Source organism: Balearica regulorum, chromosome 4 (genome assembly GCF_011004875.1).
Source record: "Balearica regulorum gibbericeps isolate bBalReg1 chromosome 4, bBalReg1.pri, whole genome shotgun sequence".
Taxonomy (NCBI): Eukaryota; Metazoa; Chordata; class Aves; order Gruiformes; family Gruidae; genus Balearica; species Balearica regulorum.
In genome coordinates this window covers 40,043,211-40,064,581 of record NC_046187.1, presented here as the reverse complement: position 1 = coordinate 40,064,581, position 21,371 = coordinate 40,043,211, and the positions used below count along the sequence as shown (strand labels likewise).

Here is a 21,371-nt window from a genome sequence, read left to right as displayed (position 1 = left end):
AAGTATATCTAAAGAATTTGCTACTTTAAGAAAGCAGGCTGCTAGAAGAATAGATTGTGGTGAATAAAGGGACAGAAATAGGAATTAATATTTTTCTGCACTATATAATGCAATCTGCATTAACAGTATTCTTAAGCAATGCAGGCTTAATGGCTCTTGGACCATTAGCAGAAGCCACCATGACTGAAAAACATAATTTCATGGAAGGAAGGAAATAGTGGTGATCCTTTGCAGTGCTGTGTTCAGGGACACAGTTCTCCCGGCACCTTGGAAATGAAGCCTGAACTTGGCACCCAGGCAACGCTGGGAATGGAAAGTGAAAGCTGTGGGATGGGCAGTGGCAGGGCCCAAACCTGGGACCGCCCGCCGGTGGCACCTTAAAGGTGGGGTGGCAGCAGAGCCGGAGCGGGCAGCGGCGGCAGGTACTGTCTGGGTCCAGGCTATGTTAGAAATTATGGTTAGAGTTGCCTTTAGGGTGGGAGTTGGGACTGAAACTGGGATTAGGTTTGGGTTTAGGTCTGGGGGAGGGGGCGGTGGTTGGGTTTAGGCATGGTGCTAGAGCTGGGGTTGGGGTTTGCGTCAGGGTTGCAGTTGGCTTAGGGATGGACGAGGTGGCTGGACAGCTTGCAGCAGGGCAACATCTGGAACCCTGCAGGCAGTAAAGGGTGGAGGGGCAGCAGGAGTGCTGGCAGGGTGTCAAAGCTACCTGGCTGCCTCTGCCTACACTGTAGCCCCAGGCATCTCAGATGTTAGTGTGTGCACTGCAGAAAAGCACTGATGTAGCAAAGAATTAAAACCTTGTTTTTGAAAGGAAATATAGCAGTCCCATACATGAGTATGTACAGATAGTTTTGCTTTCTTTGGGAATGGCTAACTTTAAATTTTCAGATATTGAAAGTGACGCTTGCTTAGGAGATTGCTGAAGTAGTGATGACCATTTTCTAGGTAAGTGACAATTTTAGCATGCAAAAATACACGATTCATCCCAGAATGGTGTTCTCAAGCCTTAGATGCAGCTTTTTCAATTTAGATAAGAAAATGGAGAAAAGTCTCAGGTTTATTTTGCCTTGACAAAAAAGTACATATGCAGGTACACAAAAGGTGATTTTCTGTAGCTGAATGTATATAAATAGCTGTATGTATATAAATTTCAGGAAAATAGGTTTTAAAGTTCAACTTTAAAGTTACGTTAAGCACACCACTGTAATGTAGCACACTGTGACTGTTTTACAAGTAGATAATAAAAATGTATTTTTGTTTCTTTTTTCTGCAAATTCATTTGCTAGGAGTTTAAACTAATGCAAGGTGAAAATCAAAAAGAAAATTGCAGCTTAGTTTTGAGTTTGTGAAATCTGAAAAATGGAGGTTGCACTTTAGTTTCTTTTGTTAGTTTTTAAAGAAAGGTTTTAAGAAAGGTTATAAGACTAACTGAATTAAAAAGTGGGATTGATACCAAACCATGATTACCCTTATCATGCAATGAAGGTGGTGTAGTGTGCCTATTTGTGACTGAACTAGCATGAACTGTGTGGGTACAAGTCACTTGAACCAGGAAACATGGATCATTCCTTGGAATGTGCCATGTAGCTATAGCTAATATAGCAAAGTATGGCTAACCCCTGCCCCAAGGGTCCCTTCATGCAAAGCACAAAACAGATATGTAATGCTCCTCTTTAGTAAACTTTAAGAAAGACAAAAGCTGTTTTATCTGTATAGTTCATAAAAATATTTATTGATTTAAAAATTAAGATATGGGATTGTCACAAAATACTTTCTGATTTTTCTTAAAATTTTATTCCAGTATGATTATGAAGTAGATAATTTAATGATTGAAGCCTCAGAGCATACCATATTTCCTGAAAATTTTCTCTTGATTACTTAGGGTTTTCTTTTTTTCCGATGCCAGAATCAAGATTTGTGATGGATTCTGCAGAAGGCAATTTCAAGAAAGTCCTTCATAATGATGCAAATGAGAATGCTAGTAATGATGATAAGGATAGTGAGTGTAGTGACAGTGAGAAAGTAGGCTTGATTCCAACAAAGGAAGATAAAGAGAGTGAGAGTACAAGTGACAGTGATAAGGAGGATGAGATCAGTGACAGAGCTGAAGCAGCTGTAACACAGTTGCTTAAAGAGGAAGAAGACAGCGAAAAAGAAGCCGAAGACCCAGATTACAGTAACACTTACGGTTTCTCGACCACTGAAGAAGTGACAGAGCAGGCATCACAAACTGAAAGCAAGGATTTCAGAATTCTCCAGCATGAATGTGATTCCCAAAGCCCTGGTGAGGAGCTGTTAATTAGTTTATGATTGTGTCTGTGAGTTTTATTGCAGTGTCTTACCTTTTGGCTCTTTTGTAATTAATTGATGAGTTATGGTTATATGGTTCTATCAATAACCATGTATGTGGTTATTTTAGAAATAAGAAAACATGTTGAAGTTCTGGAGAAGTTGAGGCTACACATTTGGGCATCTCTATCAAGAGCTCAGTAAGTACAATGGGGTTCATGGAAAGAAATGTAATAAATGGTAATAGAAATAGTTTCTTTGAACTAAGTAGACATCACAGTGTAGTACCCCTTAGAGAAAGATGCTATGTGCTCGTCACCTGTCTGCATAAGAAGACACGGACAAGAGGTGCCATGTAAGTCACAGAAGCCTCAGATGCTGCAAAAGTATCCGCAGTTGTAAAGGAGACAATTGCTATTACATTGAATAACTGAAAGGATTGCAAGCTATTTAGGACTAACCTTAGATCCAAGAAAGATGGTTTGCTATTGAATAAATTTATACATTTAATGTTTAGTTGATTTAATTAACAAAAACATTTATTTTAAAATCTATTAGTAAGCAAATTTCTTCTGTTCCATGTCCCCAACTTTTCTTGGAGTAATGTAACGTACATGCTATTCCTTTTTCTTTCAGGTATGTTAGTCTGTTAAAAGACTTTGTTGAGTCTGAATTCTTTGTGATAGATGGGGATTCCTTACTACTTACGTTTTTAGATGAGAAAACACAATATCTAAACTACTTCTACCAAATTGAATGCTTCCTGCAGGATTTCACTGAAAAAGGAGCAAAATATGTCATTGTTTTCTTCAAGGTACTGAACGAGTAACACTTGTGTACTGTTTAAACCACTGCACTCCTTCAAAATCAACTGCTTGATTCTAATCAGAATTAGGAAACTGTTAATTGTGTCAACAAATGTAACTGAATAATTTCATTGCTTTTATTTCCCATAGGATGCAGAACAGATGTACCTTCCATATCCTCATTGTCTTTTCTTACGTACTGCATTAATAGAACACCTGAGGCATAACACAGGCACCACCATTCATACAGAATTTTCCAATTGTTTATCATCCAAATGGGAGATTTTTCTGAGGAAAAACTATCCTTACTTCATCGTTGTATCTGACATAGGACTGACCTCTCTCCAAACAGACTATCTATCTATTTTAATTGCTCATTCATTGTCAAAGAAAATCAACATTGTGCTTGCTTCAGGACAGGAGTATGATATTCTTAGAGTTTATGGATATCATGTTCAGAGTGTGTATAAACACAGATTATTTTTTCAAAAGGTATGTTACACAGCTTTGTTGTTGGTTTGCAATAATGATGTTAGTTCTACTTAGCAGATTTAATTAAAATATCTCAATATAAATATTATATTGTATGTGTAAGATATATGGCTCATATGACTGATACGTGGCTCATTTTATGTATCTTTGATCTACTAGTCTTGAAATCCTTAACAGGCAAACATTGTGATTGGTGGCAAATTCCTGCCCTGTTCTCTAGTTTCATTTTTCATCCTTGTTCACTTAAGATGTGGTAGGCTCAGATACAGCCTTTCCTGTATCTTCAGTATCATATGTCTTAGCTGACTTGTAATATGCCGAACAAAACTAGCATTTAGGCCAGGGATGTGGGTTTTTAAAGGAGTTTTATATAGAAGAGATGTTTCTTGGAGGCTGAGGATTGTTATATATCTAAATGGTTTCTGTCAGTGGCTAGTAGTCCCTGATGCATTGTATCTATCTATTTACTTTTGACGACTTTGACTTCTGCACTTCTTAGTATGAACAAGATCTGCGATATGCCTGTGAAAACCTAGTCAGGTACAAAGAACTATTCATGTGTCTATATGAACATCTCAAGCTGAGCCTGAAAAGCATACAAAAAGAGGTAATTGGACTTCTTTGATCCTCTTTCTTTTTTTTCTCCTCAGGTTGACTGTCTTCCTCCATTCCTTTACCTGAAATTCTTTCCTAGCCAGAAGTGAGTCTCTCTTCCTTATCCTGAAATGACCCCTTGAGTCTGAGAAGGTCTCCTCTGTGCCCAGTCTTCTTTACAGCAGCTTGAAGCTGTTTCTTTCTTTAAAGTTCACTAAAATAGGATGGTTCAGCCAGAAGCTGATCGGTGGGATGTCACTTAAGGGAAGTTTCCATCTTGGCAACTGCCTTTATCTTGTAGTAGATGGGAACCAGCCCATTCAGCAGAAAACACCATCTGTGGCATGAACCCACCCTTAGCCACCTGGGGGGCTGTGGCTTCTACCCTGCGGGAGCACTGTGGCCATTGCCTCAGCCCCGCGGCAGCAGCCGGCTCCTGAGGGCAGGGTGTGGGATGGTACATTCAGCAGTGGCGGGCAAGAGTTGGTGCTGTTGCCAGCAGCAACCTTGTCTGTAGAGACATCTCAAAATCTAAATCTCTCTGTTGCAGCTGCCAAGGCTTGCACACTCTGTTAACTGTAAAAGTGTTTGCAATCTGGGATTTTTTTTTCCTAAGAGCTTGATTACAGTTGCAAGGTCTGTGGCTGCATGATTAAAGCGATGGATTCATTAATCTCATTTTACAATATTTTAACCTTAAAATTTTGGTATTTCTATGTGTATGTTATACCTTCAGTTCCTAATATACCCCTGCCATTTTTCTGAGTGTTAAGTTACACTGCAGTGTTGTGACTGTACTTCTGCTCCTGCAGAGAACAGCAGCAAGGCTTCCCTGGACTGCAGTGGGAATGATACTGGTCCAGCAAGCTGATTTTTTTCAGTCTGGAAAAAAATGGAGTTGCTTAGCATTTTAAAGTCAGTAGAAAAACAGCTGCCTGGCTACTGCTAATATTTTGGTTGATTATGATTATCTTTCCTGAGGCAAGTTCAATAATCAGATACCCTAGGAGCAGAAAAACATCAGGGCGCAGCAAGGGCAGGTGCCTTCTCCCTGGGGGCCGGGGCCATGGGAGCTGCCCTGGAGGTGGTAGGGCAGGGCCTGATAGCCAGGGCCTGTCCCACTGCCCCAGCCAGGAGCAAGGCAGCTGGAGGGGCAGCTGAACCCTGGGCATTGGGCACCTCCGCGGGAACGGGCTGAGGCCAGACTGGGTTGTCAGCCTGCTGCGCTATGGGGAGCTGGAGACTGGCACTGCTGCAGCATCGCTGAGGCAGGGACTGATGGTGCTGATGAGCTGAAATGGGGCCCTGGGGTTGGACAGGGACAGTCTGGGCTGTTGGTGCCCTCAGGGACGTGACAAAAAAGCTATTTTTACTAATGATTGTGTCCCTTTTTCCTTCTATGGTTTTCATATCTTTTTTTTTCCTTCTCTGATGGAACTCTGTAAAGGATAAGACTTGTGCTTTTTTTTGGTAATTTTTATTTTAGCGGTCATTTGTGCTATTCATAATGTTATGACTACAGGTTCACCAGACTGTCTGTCTGTTGAAACAACTGTGGCCTGAAGGATCTGACATCCGGCGTGTGGTCTGTGTCCTTGCTTGTGCCGTGGGATTAAAAATATATAGCAACATGCTGGACAATGCAAATACTTCCATGGGAGCAAAGACAGAGCAATCAGCAAGAGTAAGAATTTTTTTAGTATTTTTTTCAGCACAGTGACCGTCAACATTTTGCTAACAGGAGAGATGACCGTCCTAGATCCCAAGTTGAAGAGAGGCTCAGCTGCACTCTGTAAGTGGTCTGGTTCAGGTAATTACTGTGGCCACAGCTTTTCCAAAGGAGCATGGTCTGTCTGTGGGCAGTTCCATGCCCCCTGCTGCTGAGGCTGTTCCTGAGGGAAGTTTTACCTTAGGAACAATTAATTCCATAAGAATTTTTACCTTAGAAGACAGTTGCGCTCATTATTTTTCTTTTCCTAACGTTCAGTCACATACTAGCTTTTGCTCAAGTTAGCAAGGCATTTCAGAAAAAAGGTTTCTTTCTAGATGCAGTTGTGACATCATTTTTGTGACCATACTACAAGCCTTATTTTCATCAAGTTAACACAGATGCAATATATCAGTAATATTTTGACACACCTATTCAGTGGACTACAGGATAGCCATGAGTAGTTAGCATAGCTGGATTTCTGTGCAGACTTTTTGCTGTGCAGTTGAGAAAAGAGCATGGGCTTATATCTAGATATTAACTTTACCTCCTAAAATAGTAACACTTCTAGCCAGACACACTGACAATTGGTTTTAAGTTTTGTCTTGATTTTCATAATCATATTTTCAGAAGATTTTTTTTTTTACATTATAACTGATCTACATCCACCAGTACTACAAGAATGTTCGTTTTGAAGTGAGTGTATCCACAAGTAATTACAATATACAAATTGTTTAAATAACAAAGTGCAAACCACTGAATTAAGTAGAGGTGAACACAATTATTTTACTGAAGGGTGTGGTTAACTTTTTATCTGTCATCTCTCAACAGGGAAGAAGTAAACCCCTGTCTCCAGAAGAAGCAGCAGACCTCTGTAGAATGCAATGTCTTACAGTGGCTTTTCTTCTTCATATGCCTCTTGCACAGAGAGCTCAGATTAGGATCATGAACTTCTTCTGGACTCAGCAAGTTTTACCATTAATAAAAATGGTATGTGTAGCACTGTCTTACTTCCCCTGGCATCAGGTGCAATTGTCATTTCAGTTTTCATTTTCCTTTATATGCTACTTTAGTCATCTGATGAGATCAAAGAATGTAATATACCTGCTGGAAACAAAACTTACCTGGTTCAGGAATCTTGTGAGCCACTAATCAGTGGAGCTAGGAGAATGTTTGGGGCAATATTTCTATACTTGACCTCTTCTTAGACATCTCCAGTTAGCCAGTGTTTGTTAGGGTACTGGGCTAAATGGACATTTTGGTTTCATCCAGTATGGGAAGTCTGATGGCAGGACTTTTTATTGTTTAAAGTTGGTTATTACAGTGAAGGAGAAAGGTGAAAGCAGTTTCCTGATCACAGAGAAGTTAAGTAACAGTGTGTTGTTTTTCATGTCAATAAAATGTGTGGTAGTTAACCTTGCTTTGGAGATGCTTTGATCCCTCCGCATGAAAAGGTGCTCCATAAGAATTAATTGTTTGCTTTATTTAACAGCAACAGTTGTGTACGCATTTTGCTCTGACACAGCTAAGTGATACAAATGATTGGAAATTGGATTTAACTTACCTGCCAGACTTAAATGATGATTCACTGCTTATAAATCTTGCACATTACTATGAGGTCGAATACACTAAAGGTATTTATCTTTGTTTAATAGTTTTCTTTCTTACATTTCCAATCTTAAGCTACAAAATGAGAATGAAACTGCTTGTACGAGCAGAAATGAGCACAATTATCTAATTACCCATATAATAATGGATACCTTTTATGGAATAATAGGGAAACTTTTTTCTATAGCCAAGTCTAGAAAATCAGATATGAAAGTGTCTTTCACCAGTACTCATTCAGAATACTTTACCATGTCATATCTGTGATGTGCCACCTGTACTTATGCAAAGGAAGAGTGATATAGCATAGGCAGTAAGAGCTCCGGGTCACTGTTACTGGGGATTCTCAACTCTGGTTTTTAACCAATTTTCTCTTAATTTCATTTTGTCTTAGTGCAACACAGTCAGAATGGAAACTAGATTCTACCCCTGCTGTCACTGTGACATTGGATAATTTTAATTCCAGATGAGATTGATTTAGACAAAATCATATATTGTCTTATAAATACATGAATTTGGGAGCTGGAGCTTTAAGAACACCATCAGATGTGTTAAGACTTACTAAAAAGTTACAAAAGCTCACAGAGCAAGAAAGTGTGGAAAAAGATTTGTAGGTAATGTTCTTTCAGAATAATTCTGTTTACCTGAAATCCTCTGCCATGAGTCTGATAGTAAACCAGAACCTTTTCTTTATGAATCCAGTCACAAGGTGTCCTGTATGTACCTCTGTAAAGCAAGTGTAGAGGAATTTTTAAAGGAAATATAAATTAGGAATCTGAAACATTTATTTTTATAATAATACCTATTATTGGGCACTAAAAAGAAAATTAGCAATTCTACCCAGCAGGAGGCAAAGGTGAGAGAAACACTTCTTTAGCTGTGGAGCTTGCAGACTTCCACAGTCTAAATCTGGTGGTTTTTCCAAAATAGATCTTCTCAGTACATTTAGTTATTTATACCCTGGGGTATTAAAAACTGTGAGTGTACAACATTCTATTCTAAAGGCCTTGGATAAGACTGAAGTCTTTGTGCCTGATGCTACATAGTTGAATACGTAGGTTCTGTTTGAGGAAGCTTTTAATTTTAGAGCACCTTTCTTTTTCTTTCTTCTTTCTTTCTTTTTTCCCTGTGCAGGATTAGAGTTCGAAAAGGAATTGGGGAAAGAAATAGAGAATGAATACCAATGTTTATGGAACACTGTAACAAAATTGGCTGTGAAATACAGTTTTGGAGATGCTTTCCCACTACGAAAGACCTCCCAACTATTTCTTGAACGAGAATCGACATTATTTAGAGGTACTAACAACTCAACAAATTAGATAGTTAGAAGCATGATCTTCATTGCTATCTCTAAAAGTTCTAGTAGTAATGATCTGATTTTGTCCTGATCACAAATCTAATCCATGCTTCATGGATCCTTTTCTCCTTCCTTTCAACCCACTACCAAAACTTGCAGCTGATGCCAAAATAAGTCTGACCAGGCCTCATGGGTGAAATTCTGACTGTAGACAGCACAAGTATTGTTATTGACTTAGTAGGAATTGGGTTTAGTTCCATGATAGCTAGCCCGAATCTATTGTATGTATTGTAAAAACTGTTATGATTAGTGTAATATAAATAATAGTAAAAAGCATAATAATTACTCATAATTAAAAGAACAATTACGCTGCAGGAAGACTGTCTCTCAAGAGCATCTTTGTACATGTTGATGTGGGGTTATGAAGGTATTGGGCATGGGAGCAGCGAATTAAGTGAAATATAGAATTGTTGCCCTACTGGTAGAAAGTCCAGCCATCACTGTAGCTTGCATTGCAGTCCTTGAAGATGGTAGAAATGTGTTTTGCTGGTAAGTGCCTTAAATTACTCTATCATCCGGTTTAGTAGCCCATAATTGGAGAAGTGCATAGTTGGGTTAGAAAATGTTTTCTTCCCTCGCTTACTAAGCCTGTTCTGAACATCTGAAAAGAGTAGGTAGAGATTTTTGCCTGATACCTGACTTTTCTTGAGAAGCAGTTTTATTACAACCTTGAAATGTTTGTTTTAAACCTATCAAATTGTATAAATCTTTAGAAGAGAAATTTGGTAAAGGCTGGAATATAATTCTACTGAGTATTCTTCAGCTGGTTTCAAAGATGTCAAGTCAGCAAAGTGGGCTCTACTGGGCAAAAAAGACAGTTTCTTTGTTATCTGTGGGATATTAAGGCATCTTCTGGCACAGCATTTGTTGCCTATTTCTGTATCTCGTTTGGAAACCTTGAAGACTGAAGTTGTGGCTAGACTTCAAACGTGGGAAGGATGTGCAATGTTACAAGTCATCTTTAGTCATCTAATGTAAGTGCAGTTGAAAGTGCATGTTTACGAGACTGTGGTCTTTATAGAATCAGTGCAGGAAAGTACATGCCTATGAAATGGGATGGGTTGTAGCATTCAAAAAGTTAACGTAGGTGTCTAAAATGGATTATGAGAATATCTACTTGGAAGCAATAATGATGTCTGCTTCATTATTCTTCCTATGCTCAAGAAGAAACAGGAAAAGGGGAACTAGTGAACTGCTGCTTACTTTTAGCAAATTTTACTTTACTGAATTTCATTTATAATGTAACTTGACAGAATTTTCAAGTATGATATGCAATTAGATATATTCCTAAATAAACAATATTAATTATTTTTTACACTTTAAAGACTATAAAGAAGAAATTCCTAACATTGGACTAATCTCAGTGAAATCTGATCTTGTTGAAGAATATGCTGGCGATATTTTGAAAGACCTGCCTGTTTTAGAAAGGTACATATATGAGTTTTATTTCATTATAATAACATTATATGGGCTTATCTTCTATTCCCCTGCACTTTACATCCATATTATGCTCAATTTGTACAAATGTAAAAGTGCTTTTGCTATGACTGGGTGAAATTGCACAATTTATGTGTACTGGTGTAAATATTAACAGAAAGTTCAGAACAAGAACGGATAAGAGTCAATATATCCATATTTTTTCATACAGTTATTTGTTTACATTATAGACTTTGATTCTTCTACATTTTGGAACTGTTTTTCTAAGTGTACAATTTTTTCTGAAAGGCCTTATGCTAAATTGCAAAGCTCCAATTGATTTCAGGAAAAGAAAAACATTAAATAAAAATATTGAAAATAAAGTAGGAAGAGATTATCCTTTACATTTGCTCTGCTACTTGTGGAAGTGGGTTCTCTGCTGCACAATGAGTATTTTTTAGCCAGTGTGTGAGTTATGTAGTTACATTGCATTCTGCAATTAATCTGTGTGAAAATAACTGAAAAAATGGGGGTTTACTTTGTTTGCTAGTAATTCTTTGTGAAAAACTGAGACTATCTTGACAAACCGTATTTGTAATAGAATTAAAACCTATGCTGCTTTTCTGCCACAGTAAAATTGTGTTTTGATAAATAGCCAGGTTTTTGAATGTTTCATTAGAGATGCTGGAAACTGCTTTTAATTTCTGCTCCTTTTAACATTTGTATGTTTCAGCAATGATCCTGCAGTTACTTCATTTACTAAATACAAGGAGTTTGATGAGCTTTGTCACTGGCACTCTGGCAGACCTTTGACTGAGGAATATGAGCGAGTACAGTGCTATGCTGATGGTAAGAAAAATAAGGCCCACCTGTTGGCTAGAACAGTATTATAAAGGTTATTGTGGTTTTGGAGAAGGAGTTCTCATTTCAGAAAATATTTGCAACTGTATAAATACTTGCCAAACTAGAGCTACTGCAATAGCTAAATTATACTTAAACTGATGTGCCTGTGCTTTATGTTTATGCATTGTGTATTAACTTAAATAGCTCTAAGGAGTATAACAGAATTCAGTCACTTAGAAATGTTGTTTCCTGAGTGGGTATTTGCACCACTTGACATATGAAATCAGGGTTCCATCTGCTCATCTTTCTGACAGGATGATATTTTTCATTCTTCCGTGCACTGATTTCAGTGGGAAGAAGTTTGGAGAGCATAACCTGTGGAATAGTAGCTAGAGCACCTTCCATAATGTTGGAGTTGAAGGTTTATGTTCACTGGAGAGAGGGCCTTCTCTCTCCTGTGCCTTGCATGAATACTCTGAATGCTGGCATGTGTCATCTCAGTCTTTCTTGTGAAAACCAGAAAGATCTTCTGGGATGGATCTTCACACTCAGAAACTGAGTAATTTTGATTTTAGGGCAGAGGGAAATACCTAGGCTTGAGTGTGGAAGTATCCATGTGCTCAGTTCAGTACCTTCCATTGGCTAGCATAAGTGTTCTTCCAGCAGCTTTATTTATTTATGTTCTGATAGCAGAGTCTTGTTTTCATGGGGAAGAGGTCTCTTTCTGATCATCTGAATTGCCTTTGGGAGGCACTTTCCTATTTTCATGGACTGTGTGAGAAGTCTAGGCATTTTGCTCGAACAGTTATAATTTCTTTCCAGGCATCCTGGCTTGTTAAGTTTTACAATATTTTTAATGTGTGTCTAAAGTATTCTGAATTTGAGTCTATTGACTGTCTCTCAGATAATTCAAAGTACTGTTGGATTTCAGTGAGTTTCAGTAGCCAGCCTCTTTCAAAATGTGATTTTGGCCTTTAGGTCAATGAGGTATTTTTAGGAATTTTTTCCATTACCCAGGTATCTTTTCTTGAAAATAGATCAGGCTGGAATTCTGTCAGAGTATTTTTTTTAATCAATTATATTTATTTGCAGCAAAATCCAAAGATCCAAAAGAAAGAAGACAAATACAAAAGTTACAGACTTTTCGTCACTTTTATGGAAGCACTTTGGAAGACAGCACTTCAAAACTTATTGTACATCAAGAGGATGTGGCACGGAATGCTAATGCTGCTGTCAAAAAGACACAAAAAAAGCATGTGAGTATATTTAAGTTGGTCTTTCCAAATCTTTTTTTCTCTTATCCAGGAAAGGATTTCTACTATAAGTCCCACAGCTGAACTTTTATATTCTGAATGTACTAGGAGTTCTCAGGTGAAGAAATTTAAATTGCCTTTGCACTTCAAATTTATTTAGCTGATTGGAAAAAGTATTTTTGTTCCTAGTTAGGAATACTGATGAGTGATTATATTTTAACAGGCACAAGTAAATAAAAAAACATTAATAAATATGAGCTCTGTAAAGGCTGATAGGTTTTTGGCTCATGCCCAGTATTATGATGTGGAGTGAAGGAAACTGGAGTTCATGAATTTAATTTTACTATAAGAAACTATTGAGAAATACTGGAAAACACATTATTCAGTTATTTATTTCCCTGTACTATTTCGAAACGTTCTGTGTGAAAGATCCTGTAGGTATTGCAATTAATCCTAACTATGTGAACATTTTCAGACATCACAGTGTATGTAGCCTGTACTTGCATACTCGCTGACAATACTGAGCAATAGTAATTTGAGTAGTATTTCATAATAGACTGTATTATGGATTAATGATTATGGCCTGTTGAATTACCTGTAAAAGTCTGTATATAAAATAACTTTAACTTCAAGTAAGGTTGAACTCTGAATCTTATTTAACTTATTGAAAAGCATCTCAATATGATCAGAATTACTATTACCCATGTATAAAATAAAAGCCTGAAATTTAACTTTCAGACATCTGCTATTTTATTTTTCCACATTTGTGCTTTTTTTATACTACTTGTGATGCTTTATACTGACTTAAAATGAAGGTTAGGGAAGCTCTTTCAAGCAACATATTTCGATTCAGAAATTATATCTATCATCTCCTTCATAATGAAGTACTATTTCAAACAATTCCCAAAACACAATGCATCACAGAGATGAATTGAAAACTATAATGTACCTGCTGTGATTGAGTTTATGGATTAACCTTTTTTTAGGTGATGCTTGCACACAGTGATGGTTTGTTTAAATATCTTCATTTTGTTGGACAGAAAAGTAAAGCGGAAACAATTGCAGAGGAAAACAACAGGCGACTAAAAATTAAAGAAGAACAGAAAGAACAGGAGCAATGGAAAGCCTTATGTATACCAACTGAAAAGGAAATAAAAGCAAATCTGACTGTTGGAATAAATAAATTGGAGAAGTTTCTCAAGACCCTTAAAAGTAAATCTGTGAAGTTCAGTGTAGAAATGACAGGACTCTCTGCCTGTTTAGAAGTGTGGAAGGAACACTGTAGAGAGCAAGGTATGGTAGCCAAACTCATGATCAGTATTTAACTTCCACTCCCTTTAACCAAGAGTGAGTGACTTTAGACATTCTCAGCTGGGGTAAAGACATGTAAATACAGCCCTGCTTCAGGACCATGAAAGGTGTTTTTAAATATTATCAGGCTCTGGTCCCCTTTTGCAATTTCAAGACTCTTTGAGTCAGCTGGAAAGTATCCAATCAAATTAGATTGTAACTGAATGATGAAATCTGTGCTATCATGGTTCGTGGCCTCCTGCTTCACCAGAATTAACTTGCTTAATCCATAGCCTCAGTCAGGAGCGTCCAAAGACACACTGCTCTGAAGGTGTTGAGCATAGTTGTAAACATTGGAGCAAAATATGTTGCTAATAAGATTGAGTAACAACTTTGTGGGCCAGGAAAGTGAAATGAGGGAGCTCAGTTACTGTGTAGACGTCAGAAATATGACCCCCTTTTATAGCTGAGCATGCAGAAGCAGATAGAATTATTTGGGTGCTTGGTCTTCAGTGGCACTCCTTGAGGAGGTCACAGGAATGTGGGTTGTCTTCATTTAGTTGTCTTTAAATAAAATTAATTTTTAAGTTGTCATAGGTGTGGTTGGACAGATAAGGTCTGTTCTAAAAATACCTAATAGCAGAAGACTCCCAATGATAGCTCTCAAATAACTGTTAGCTCTCAAATAACTGTAGGCTTTTTTTTTTTTTTTTTACAGGTAACAAATCTAAAGATTTAAGCAAAGCTGTTCATGTCATGAGGAGAATTCATATCCTACTTGAAAAATATCAAGATCTCTTGGAGAAACCACATCGACAAAAGCTAACCAGATATCTAAGACTTCTTGGATTTGAGAATTTGGCATGCTCTCTATCTGGCCAGGTAACTTTATAGACTGTAATGACTGTAATGACTGCAACTGGATCTGTAGCTGAATATCAACAGTGTTTTCTTAAGCATTGAATAGTATGTAGAAGATCTATATTGAGCGTATTGTATTTTGTAGTGTGCCGTAAGATTTGGAACTATCTATTCTTGCTTCAGATATTAATCTTCTTTAGTTCCATGGATACATTTCTTTACTTGATGTGAGGGCTAGCTGGCACAATAGGCCACTCCCCCTTTAGTAAGTAGAATTTTATATGGCTGCAAAGATACCCTGTGAAACATGCATCAAGATTAATTTGCTCTAGTTATGTCTGCCTGAGGCCTTAGACATCTCAGAGGTACCTGCTGTTTGATTCATCGCATCAGCTGAACTCTGCATGTTAAAAATAACTGTTAAAAGCTAAGTGATGAGCACCTGCTCTCTAACAGGCCCAAATGTGCTACTTTAGATAAGGAAATCTTTGAGACTGCAAAGGTGGATGAAAATTATTCTATTTGTTGTTATGGTGTGACTGATCACCTCTGAAGGAAACAGTTTCGGATACTGAATTGCTTGTCCTTGCTAGCACAGCTGAGACCACCAGTAGCTACACTGAATTTGGCTCTGAAGTAAATTCTCTAAGGATTGACCTTGTGCTTTTCTGCATGTTAGGAACCTGCCCACTGTCTGATTTAGTGTTAAGAGCAGTTTGATACCTTTGCGTGCAGATGGGATATTATTAGGGAGAGGGGATACTAAAGTGGCTGTCAGGCAGAAGAGGGAGGATATAACTCACAGCCTGCAGAAAATGGAGTCAATAGCAAAAGGAAGGAAGATTACAGTGAAGTATAAAACCAGTATCAATCACTTCAGTGTCTCATTTTTCAGCACGGTAGAGTTAAGAATTTTTGGAAGCTTATTTTTGGAAAGTGATTATCATCCTTCCTTGAGGATCAGGACTAAGAGGTGAGGGAGGAGAAGTGATTGTTTTGTAAGAAATTTCCTTCCCTGGAAGAGTGGGAATTATTTGTCTCTTTTTCTATTTGAATTCAACTGGTGTACGATGATTGTTTGCTCTTGGTTATATAGTTATTGTAAAGGTGTTTGGTGCCCCAAATAGAGTATATTAAGTTTCAGGAAGCAGAACTGTAGGATCCAAGGATCTCAAAAGGTCTGTTAGAAAGGTTTGTGGTGGTAGAAGGGATATGTTGACAAGTTTAATGTCTCCCTCAAAAGGGCTCTAGATCAGTCATCAGTGCATTTTGCATCTACTTTTGTTTTTGCAGCTGCTTGTTTCTGATTTTTACTTTTGCAAAGTTGAGGGAATTTTAGGAATAACTGAAATTTTCAGGAATAACTGAAAATATTTCTTTCAAGAAATTGATGAAGTTGCGAAATCTCCATCCTCGGAGACAGTAAAGACTTGGCTGAACACAGCCCTAAGTGACCTAATTTAATTGCACCTGCCTCTGGCAGTGAGTTGGATTAATTGACATCCAGACATCCTAGACAATCAAAATTATTATGTGTTTCTGGTGTATGTTGTCACATGTAACGCTATTCTGTACAGCTTTCAGGATCAGATGTTGTAACCAGATGGGTCCATGAACATTAGATTTGGTATGTCTTAGGGTATACAAACATTGTTTAAAAATACAATTCTTTGGGATCACAGTCTTTATATTGAATTTCCTTTTGCAACTGTGATTCATTACATAAGGGGTCAGGGCAGGCTGAAGAAGAGATATAAATATAGGATGAGGAGGCTTTGGCAGGCAATAGCTTGAAGAGGCTGAGCTTTGCCTGCTAGCCAGTTTTGTTAGCTCTTCTGACAACAAAAACGATACCAACACCACCACCGGCTGTGGAAGACATTACTTTTAGAACATAGTCTCCTTTGAAGAGATACAAGCATAACCCTGACATAGGGCTATGTGGTGTAGATTTCTGCAAGAAATTGTTTAGAAATCACCTGCACTTGGATGTTTTTCAAAGCTTGTGGATTTTCACAGAGCAAAAGATGTGGCATTTTCTTAATCTCTTGCTAGCTTTCAAACCAACTTGGATTTTTGTTTGACCGTATAGACAGGAGAAAATAATGATCAGAATATAAGCAATTATGCTATTGAAGTGGGTCCAGCTCGCTTTCAGCTACAATACATGGATTATTACTTGCTCAGAGAAGAGAGAAATGATCCAGATCCCCGAGTGCAACATTTCATACCAGACACATGGCAGGTAATGAGACACAAACTTTTTGCATAAACTGAATGGAAATGATCTTTCTTCATTTAAAAATGCATATTATACTAGTTGCCAAGAACAGCGTTTAACAAATTTAATTTTTTAACAAGTTTAACAAATTCAATAGATCACTTTGAACTGTATGCCATATTCTTTCTACACTGAGAGCTATTCTACAGACAGCTTGGCCCAAGGAATTCAGCATAAGAAATGCCGAATCCATGGGATTTCACTGCTTATTATCATATTTGCTGGTGGTAATGCCCCATTTGGATAATCTCTGTCTGTTCATCCTCTGCTCATTTGTCCCTAAAGAATTACCCATAGTTTGAGTTGAGAAATAACTCCTCTGTCTAAAGCAGAGTAAGTCTAACTCAGAATTTATTTTTTTTTTTATTGGACTGAGGAGACCAGCTGAATTTGCTGCTTTGCATGTCCATATCTGCAAAACAGTCACTTGCTTGAAAAACTTCTTGGGACTTGGCATACGTGCTGATAGAGAAAGATAGTGTTAGTACTATTTCTGTTTCCTCTTCTGTACCGCTTCATCCTTTCACAGACCTAGGTAAGGTGATAGAGCATGGAGGAAGACAATAATAGGGAAGAAAACAGATTAATAAACACTATATGCAAGGAGCAGAAGAGAGATTTTTGACAGTATTGGTGTAACTGTTATAATGCAGGAAGAAAATACTCCCTTGTATAAAACAATGAAGTTTTTGGAACTAAATTACACACTGCTGAGTTAAGTGGTTTTAATTTTTAATTTGAAAATGTCCAGATTTGGACTCAGAATGTTCTGGTATCAGTATCTGAGACCAAATAATTGAAATGGACAAGTTATAATTTGTAGTTCCATTTTTTTTCCCACTAACAGCTTAAGAGAGAAGAATACAGTCATAAAATGACTAGGTTAGCTCTAACTTTCTGCAGTCTAAAATCTTTTATATAAAGTCTACGTGCAAAAATAAGAGATGTTTTCACAGAAACAGCTGGTTTATTCAATAAGAACTTCATAAGAAGACATTTTGACCTAAGTAACTGATTTTCTCTTAGCGAGAACTTCTCGATGCTGTAGATAATAATGAGTCTGCAGTGATTGTCGCTCCCACTTCATCAGGAAAAACATATGCATCATACTATTGCATGGAAAAAGTTCTGAAAATGAGCAATGATGGAGTAGTTGTATATGTTGCTCCTACAAAGGTAAGGAAGCATCCTACTACATATTGTGTATGTATGACTATGCTATTTCTCAGTATGATTCTGAAACTATTTAGGGTAACTTGTTACACAAATTTAGTTGATATATATATATCTTTTTATTAGAAAAGGAATCTCTACGTTTGGTTTTACATTTGCATTTATTAGAAACAGCATGTTTACAAAAAATCTTCAAAATATTACAAGTTAACGTTGTTGACAGTCTCGACTTAATAGTACATTACATAGTACATTAATATCAATGCTAAAATTGAATGCTTTCATATGTCTTGGAATATTGTATGCCTTTAGAAAGACACTGTCTAGTTTTGTTAATGACCTGCTTTATTTAAGGCCCTTGTAAACCAAGTGGTGGGAACTATATACAGTCGATTCACCAAGAAACTTCCAGATGGATTGGTAGTGTGTGGAGTCTTCACGCGAGATTATCGCAATGATGTCATGAATTCTCAGGTATAATTTTATGGGTGTTTTAACACCTAATAATTACTTCTGTATTCCATTTGGTTTCTGAAAATGTTAATTCTGATTATAACAACTGTGCCGTTACGAAATACAAAGTTCAGGAAAAATCTAAGCATACCTGTACTGCTTACCAGAAACTCTGAGTCTATGGCATACAACCTTACCTATTCATCCTCAGGGGATGTGCAGTTGATTACTTGCTCTTGTTAAAAGAAAAAACATTAAAATCCTTTGGTTGCCAGCATCCAGCAGATGCCTTACAGTAGTCCAGGTAGAATACATCAGTAGCTCATCCCTTGTCCACTGATGTAGTCACTCCATCACAGAAGGCCACTAGGTTGGTCTCTCTTGTAGTGGGGAGCCCAGAACTGGACACAGGACTCCAGGTGTGGCCTCATCAGTGCTGAGTAGAGGGGAAGGATCCCCTGCCTTGATTTGCTGGTAACACTGCTCCTAATGCAGCTCAGGATACCATTAGCCACGTTTGCCACAAGGGCACATTGCTGCTTGTTCAACTTGGTGTCCACCAGGACCCTGAGGTCCTTTTCTGCAGAGCCGCTTCCCAGCTGGATGGCCCCCAGCATACACTGGTGCATGGGATTGTTCCTCCCCAGGTGCAGGACTTTGCACATCTCCCTGTTGAACTTCATGAGGTTCCTGTCAGCCCATTTCTCCAGCCTGTCTAGGTTCCTCTGGATGGCAGCATGACCCTCTGGCATATCAGCCACTGCTCCCAGTTTGGTGTCATTGGCAAACCTGCTGAGGGTACACTTTTCCCCATCATCCAGATCATTAATGAAGATGTTAAACAGGATCAGACCCACCATTGACCCCAGGTTACTGACCTCCAGCTAGACTTTGTACCACTAATCACAAACTTCTGGGCTCAGCCTTCCAACCAGTTTTCAGTCCACCTCACCACTATTTGCTCATCTGGCCCATACTTCAATAGCTTGTCTGTGAGTATCTTATGGGAGACATTGTCAAAAGCCTTACTGAAGACAACATCCACAGTTCTCCTCTCATCTACGAAACCAGTCATTTCATCATAGAAGTTGTTCAAGGTTGGTCAAGTGTGACTTCCCCTCAGTGAATTCATGCTGAATACTCCAGATGATTTTCTTGTTCTCCATGTGCTTGGAAATTATTTCCAGGATTAGTTGCTCCATCACCTTCCCAGGGAATCAAGGTGAGGCTGACTAGCCTGTAGTTTCCTGGGTCTTCTCTCTTGCCCTTCTTGAAGATAGATAGCAGTCACAAATCATTCATTCATTCTTGCTTACCTTGAAATCAAATACATATACATTTTTGAATGCTTTTTAACTCTAGAATCTACTTATAGTTGATTCATCAGTTTACTTGAAAATAATGCTTTACTAACCTTTCTTCTTAGATACTAGTGACTGTGCCTCAATGTTTAGAAATCTTGATGCTGTCTCCTCGTTGCCAGAAATGGACCAAACGGATACAATATGTTATATTTGACGAGGTAAGCATCTTTTAATAGTAACCAATTGAACAAATATACAAAAAATCTTGAGGAAAGATGCTGGTGACTCCAATTTTTCATTACATGCGTTATTGCTGGTAAAAAAAACAACTTTCAGAAATATTATTTCAGACTTGCTTTTTCCTGTTCACTGATGGTTTTTATGTACTCCAGAGAAAGAACTTAAAAATCTGTTAGTCCTCAAGAGGACATACAGTTCAGTCAAAGCTACCAGGAACTTCCTTTATTCTCTCAAGCCAATCAATCAACTGAAAAACTAAAAACCACCACTGAGTCTCAGTGGCACAAATAGAGCATTTCAGACTGGGATCATAAACATTTCACACCATATGGTATTTGTCAATTTTTTCAGGGAAGAAGTCAATGATTAATCTTGCTAAATTTAAAATTCCTACTGTATTCTTTGTTGTATATAGAATTAGTTGCTAATGATGCCAGTGAGTATCTAGGATACAAACAGTGAATGTAGTATTGAAATTTAAACTAATTTTCTATCCAGTGAAGTCTGGAGAGGGGTTTACTAGACATTTGATTTGGATCTCATGCTCATTCGCTACAACATAAGAATTACTCAGTACCAATCTTGCCAAACTTTTGCTATTTTGCAAAACACAAAACAACTCCTGTTATGAGTTCACTTTGATAAGGAAAACTTCTTTTCTTTTAATCTTTTTTCCCAAAAACATAGGTCCATTGTCTTGGTGGTGAAATTGGAGCAGAGGTTTGGGAGCATCTTCTGGTAACAATTCGATGTCCGTTTTTGGCGCTCTCTGCTACTGTCAGTAACCCAGAACACCTAACAGAGTACGTGTAGAATTTTTGTGCTCACAAAAGCAGATATGAGCTGGTTTAGATAGAGAGATCAATTACTATTGAGAGGCAACTGATTTGGAGTTATAGCGTTATATGTATTATGCCGTCCTTAGTCCACCACAAAACAATATTGCAACTCTTAACTTGTAATGAGAACACGTACTACTATTCCTTCAGACCCTATAATTGAGCTGTGCAGAGGAATTGAGGAGGAAGAGGAGAGACCTTATCGCTCTCTACAGCTACCTCAAAGGAGGTTGTAGTGAAGTGGGTGCTGGTCTCTTCTTCCAAGTAACTAGCAAAAGGACAAGAGGAAATGGTCTCAAGTTGCATCAGGGGAGATTTAGATTGGAGATTAGGAAAAATTTCTTCACCAAAAGAGTGGTCAGGGATTGGAACAGGCTGCCCGGAGAGGTGGTGGAGTCACCATCCCTGGAGGCATTCAAAAACCATGTAGACGTGGCACTTTGGGACGTGGTTTAGTAGACATGGTGGTGTTGGGTTGATGGTTGGACTTGATGGTCTTAGAGGTCTTTTCCAACCTTAAAGATTCTATGATTCTAATTTACATCTGTTTGAACTGCCAAAGCCTGA

The 21,371-nt window shown here is 38.0% G+C and overlaps 1 protein-coding gene across 2 annotated transcripts in view; it reads left to right on the top strand.

Moving 5' to 3' along the window:
• The first annotated feature begins 641 nt into the window (after positions 1-641).
• Positions 642-21,371, top strand: part of LOC104641024 (putative ATP-dependent RNA helicase DDX60) — a 43,693-nt gene continuing 22,963 nt past the window's right edge. Inside the window, exons 1-20 of one of the 2 annotated variants that reach the window (XM_075751836.1) lie at positions 642-945; positions 1,883-2,284; positions 2,420-2,489; positions 2,926-3,103; positions 3,246-3,587; positions 4,087-4,194; positions 5,704-5,865; positions 6,721-6,879; positions 7,382-7,523; positions 8,629-8,790; positions 10,177-10,279; positions 11,001-11,116; positions 12,203-12,366; positions 13,404-13,656; positions 14,372-14,535; positions 16,607-16,759; positions 17,822-17,971; positions 18,323-18,442; positions 19,848-19,943; positions 20,653-20,768. In XM_075751836.1, the coding sequence (XP_075607951.1) occupies positions 1,900-2,284; positions 2,420-2,489; positions 2,926-3,103; positions 3,246-3,587; positions 4,087-4,194; positions 5,704-5,865; positions 6,721-6,879; positions 7,382-7,523; positions 8,629-8,790; positions 10,177-10,279; positions 11,001-11,116; positions 12,203-12,366; positions 13,404-13,656; positions 14,372-14,535; positions 16,607-16,759; positions 17,822-17,971; positions 18,323-18,442; positions 19,848-19,943; positions 20,653-20,768 (3,143 nt within the window). In that variant the 5' untranslated portion in view covers positions 642-945; positions 1,883-1,899. The remainder of the gene's footprint in view (positions 946-1,882; positions 2,285-2,419; positions 2,490-2,925; positions 3,104-3,245; positions 3,588-4,086; positions 4,195-5,703; positions 5,866-6,720; positions 6,880-7,381; positions 7,524-8,628; positions 8,791-10,176; positions 10,280-11,000; positions 11,117-12,202; positions 12,367-13,403; positions 13,657-14,371; positions 14,536-16,606; positions 16,760-17,821; positions 17,972-18,322; positions 18,443-19,847; positions 19,944-20,652; positions 20,769-21,371) is intronic. The other variant, XM_075751838.1, reaches the window with a different exon arrangement.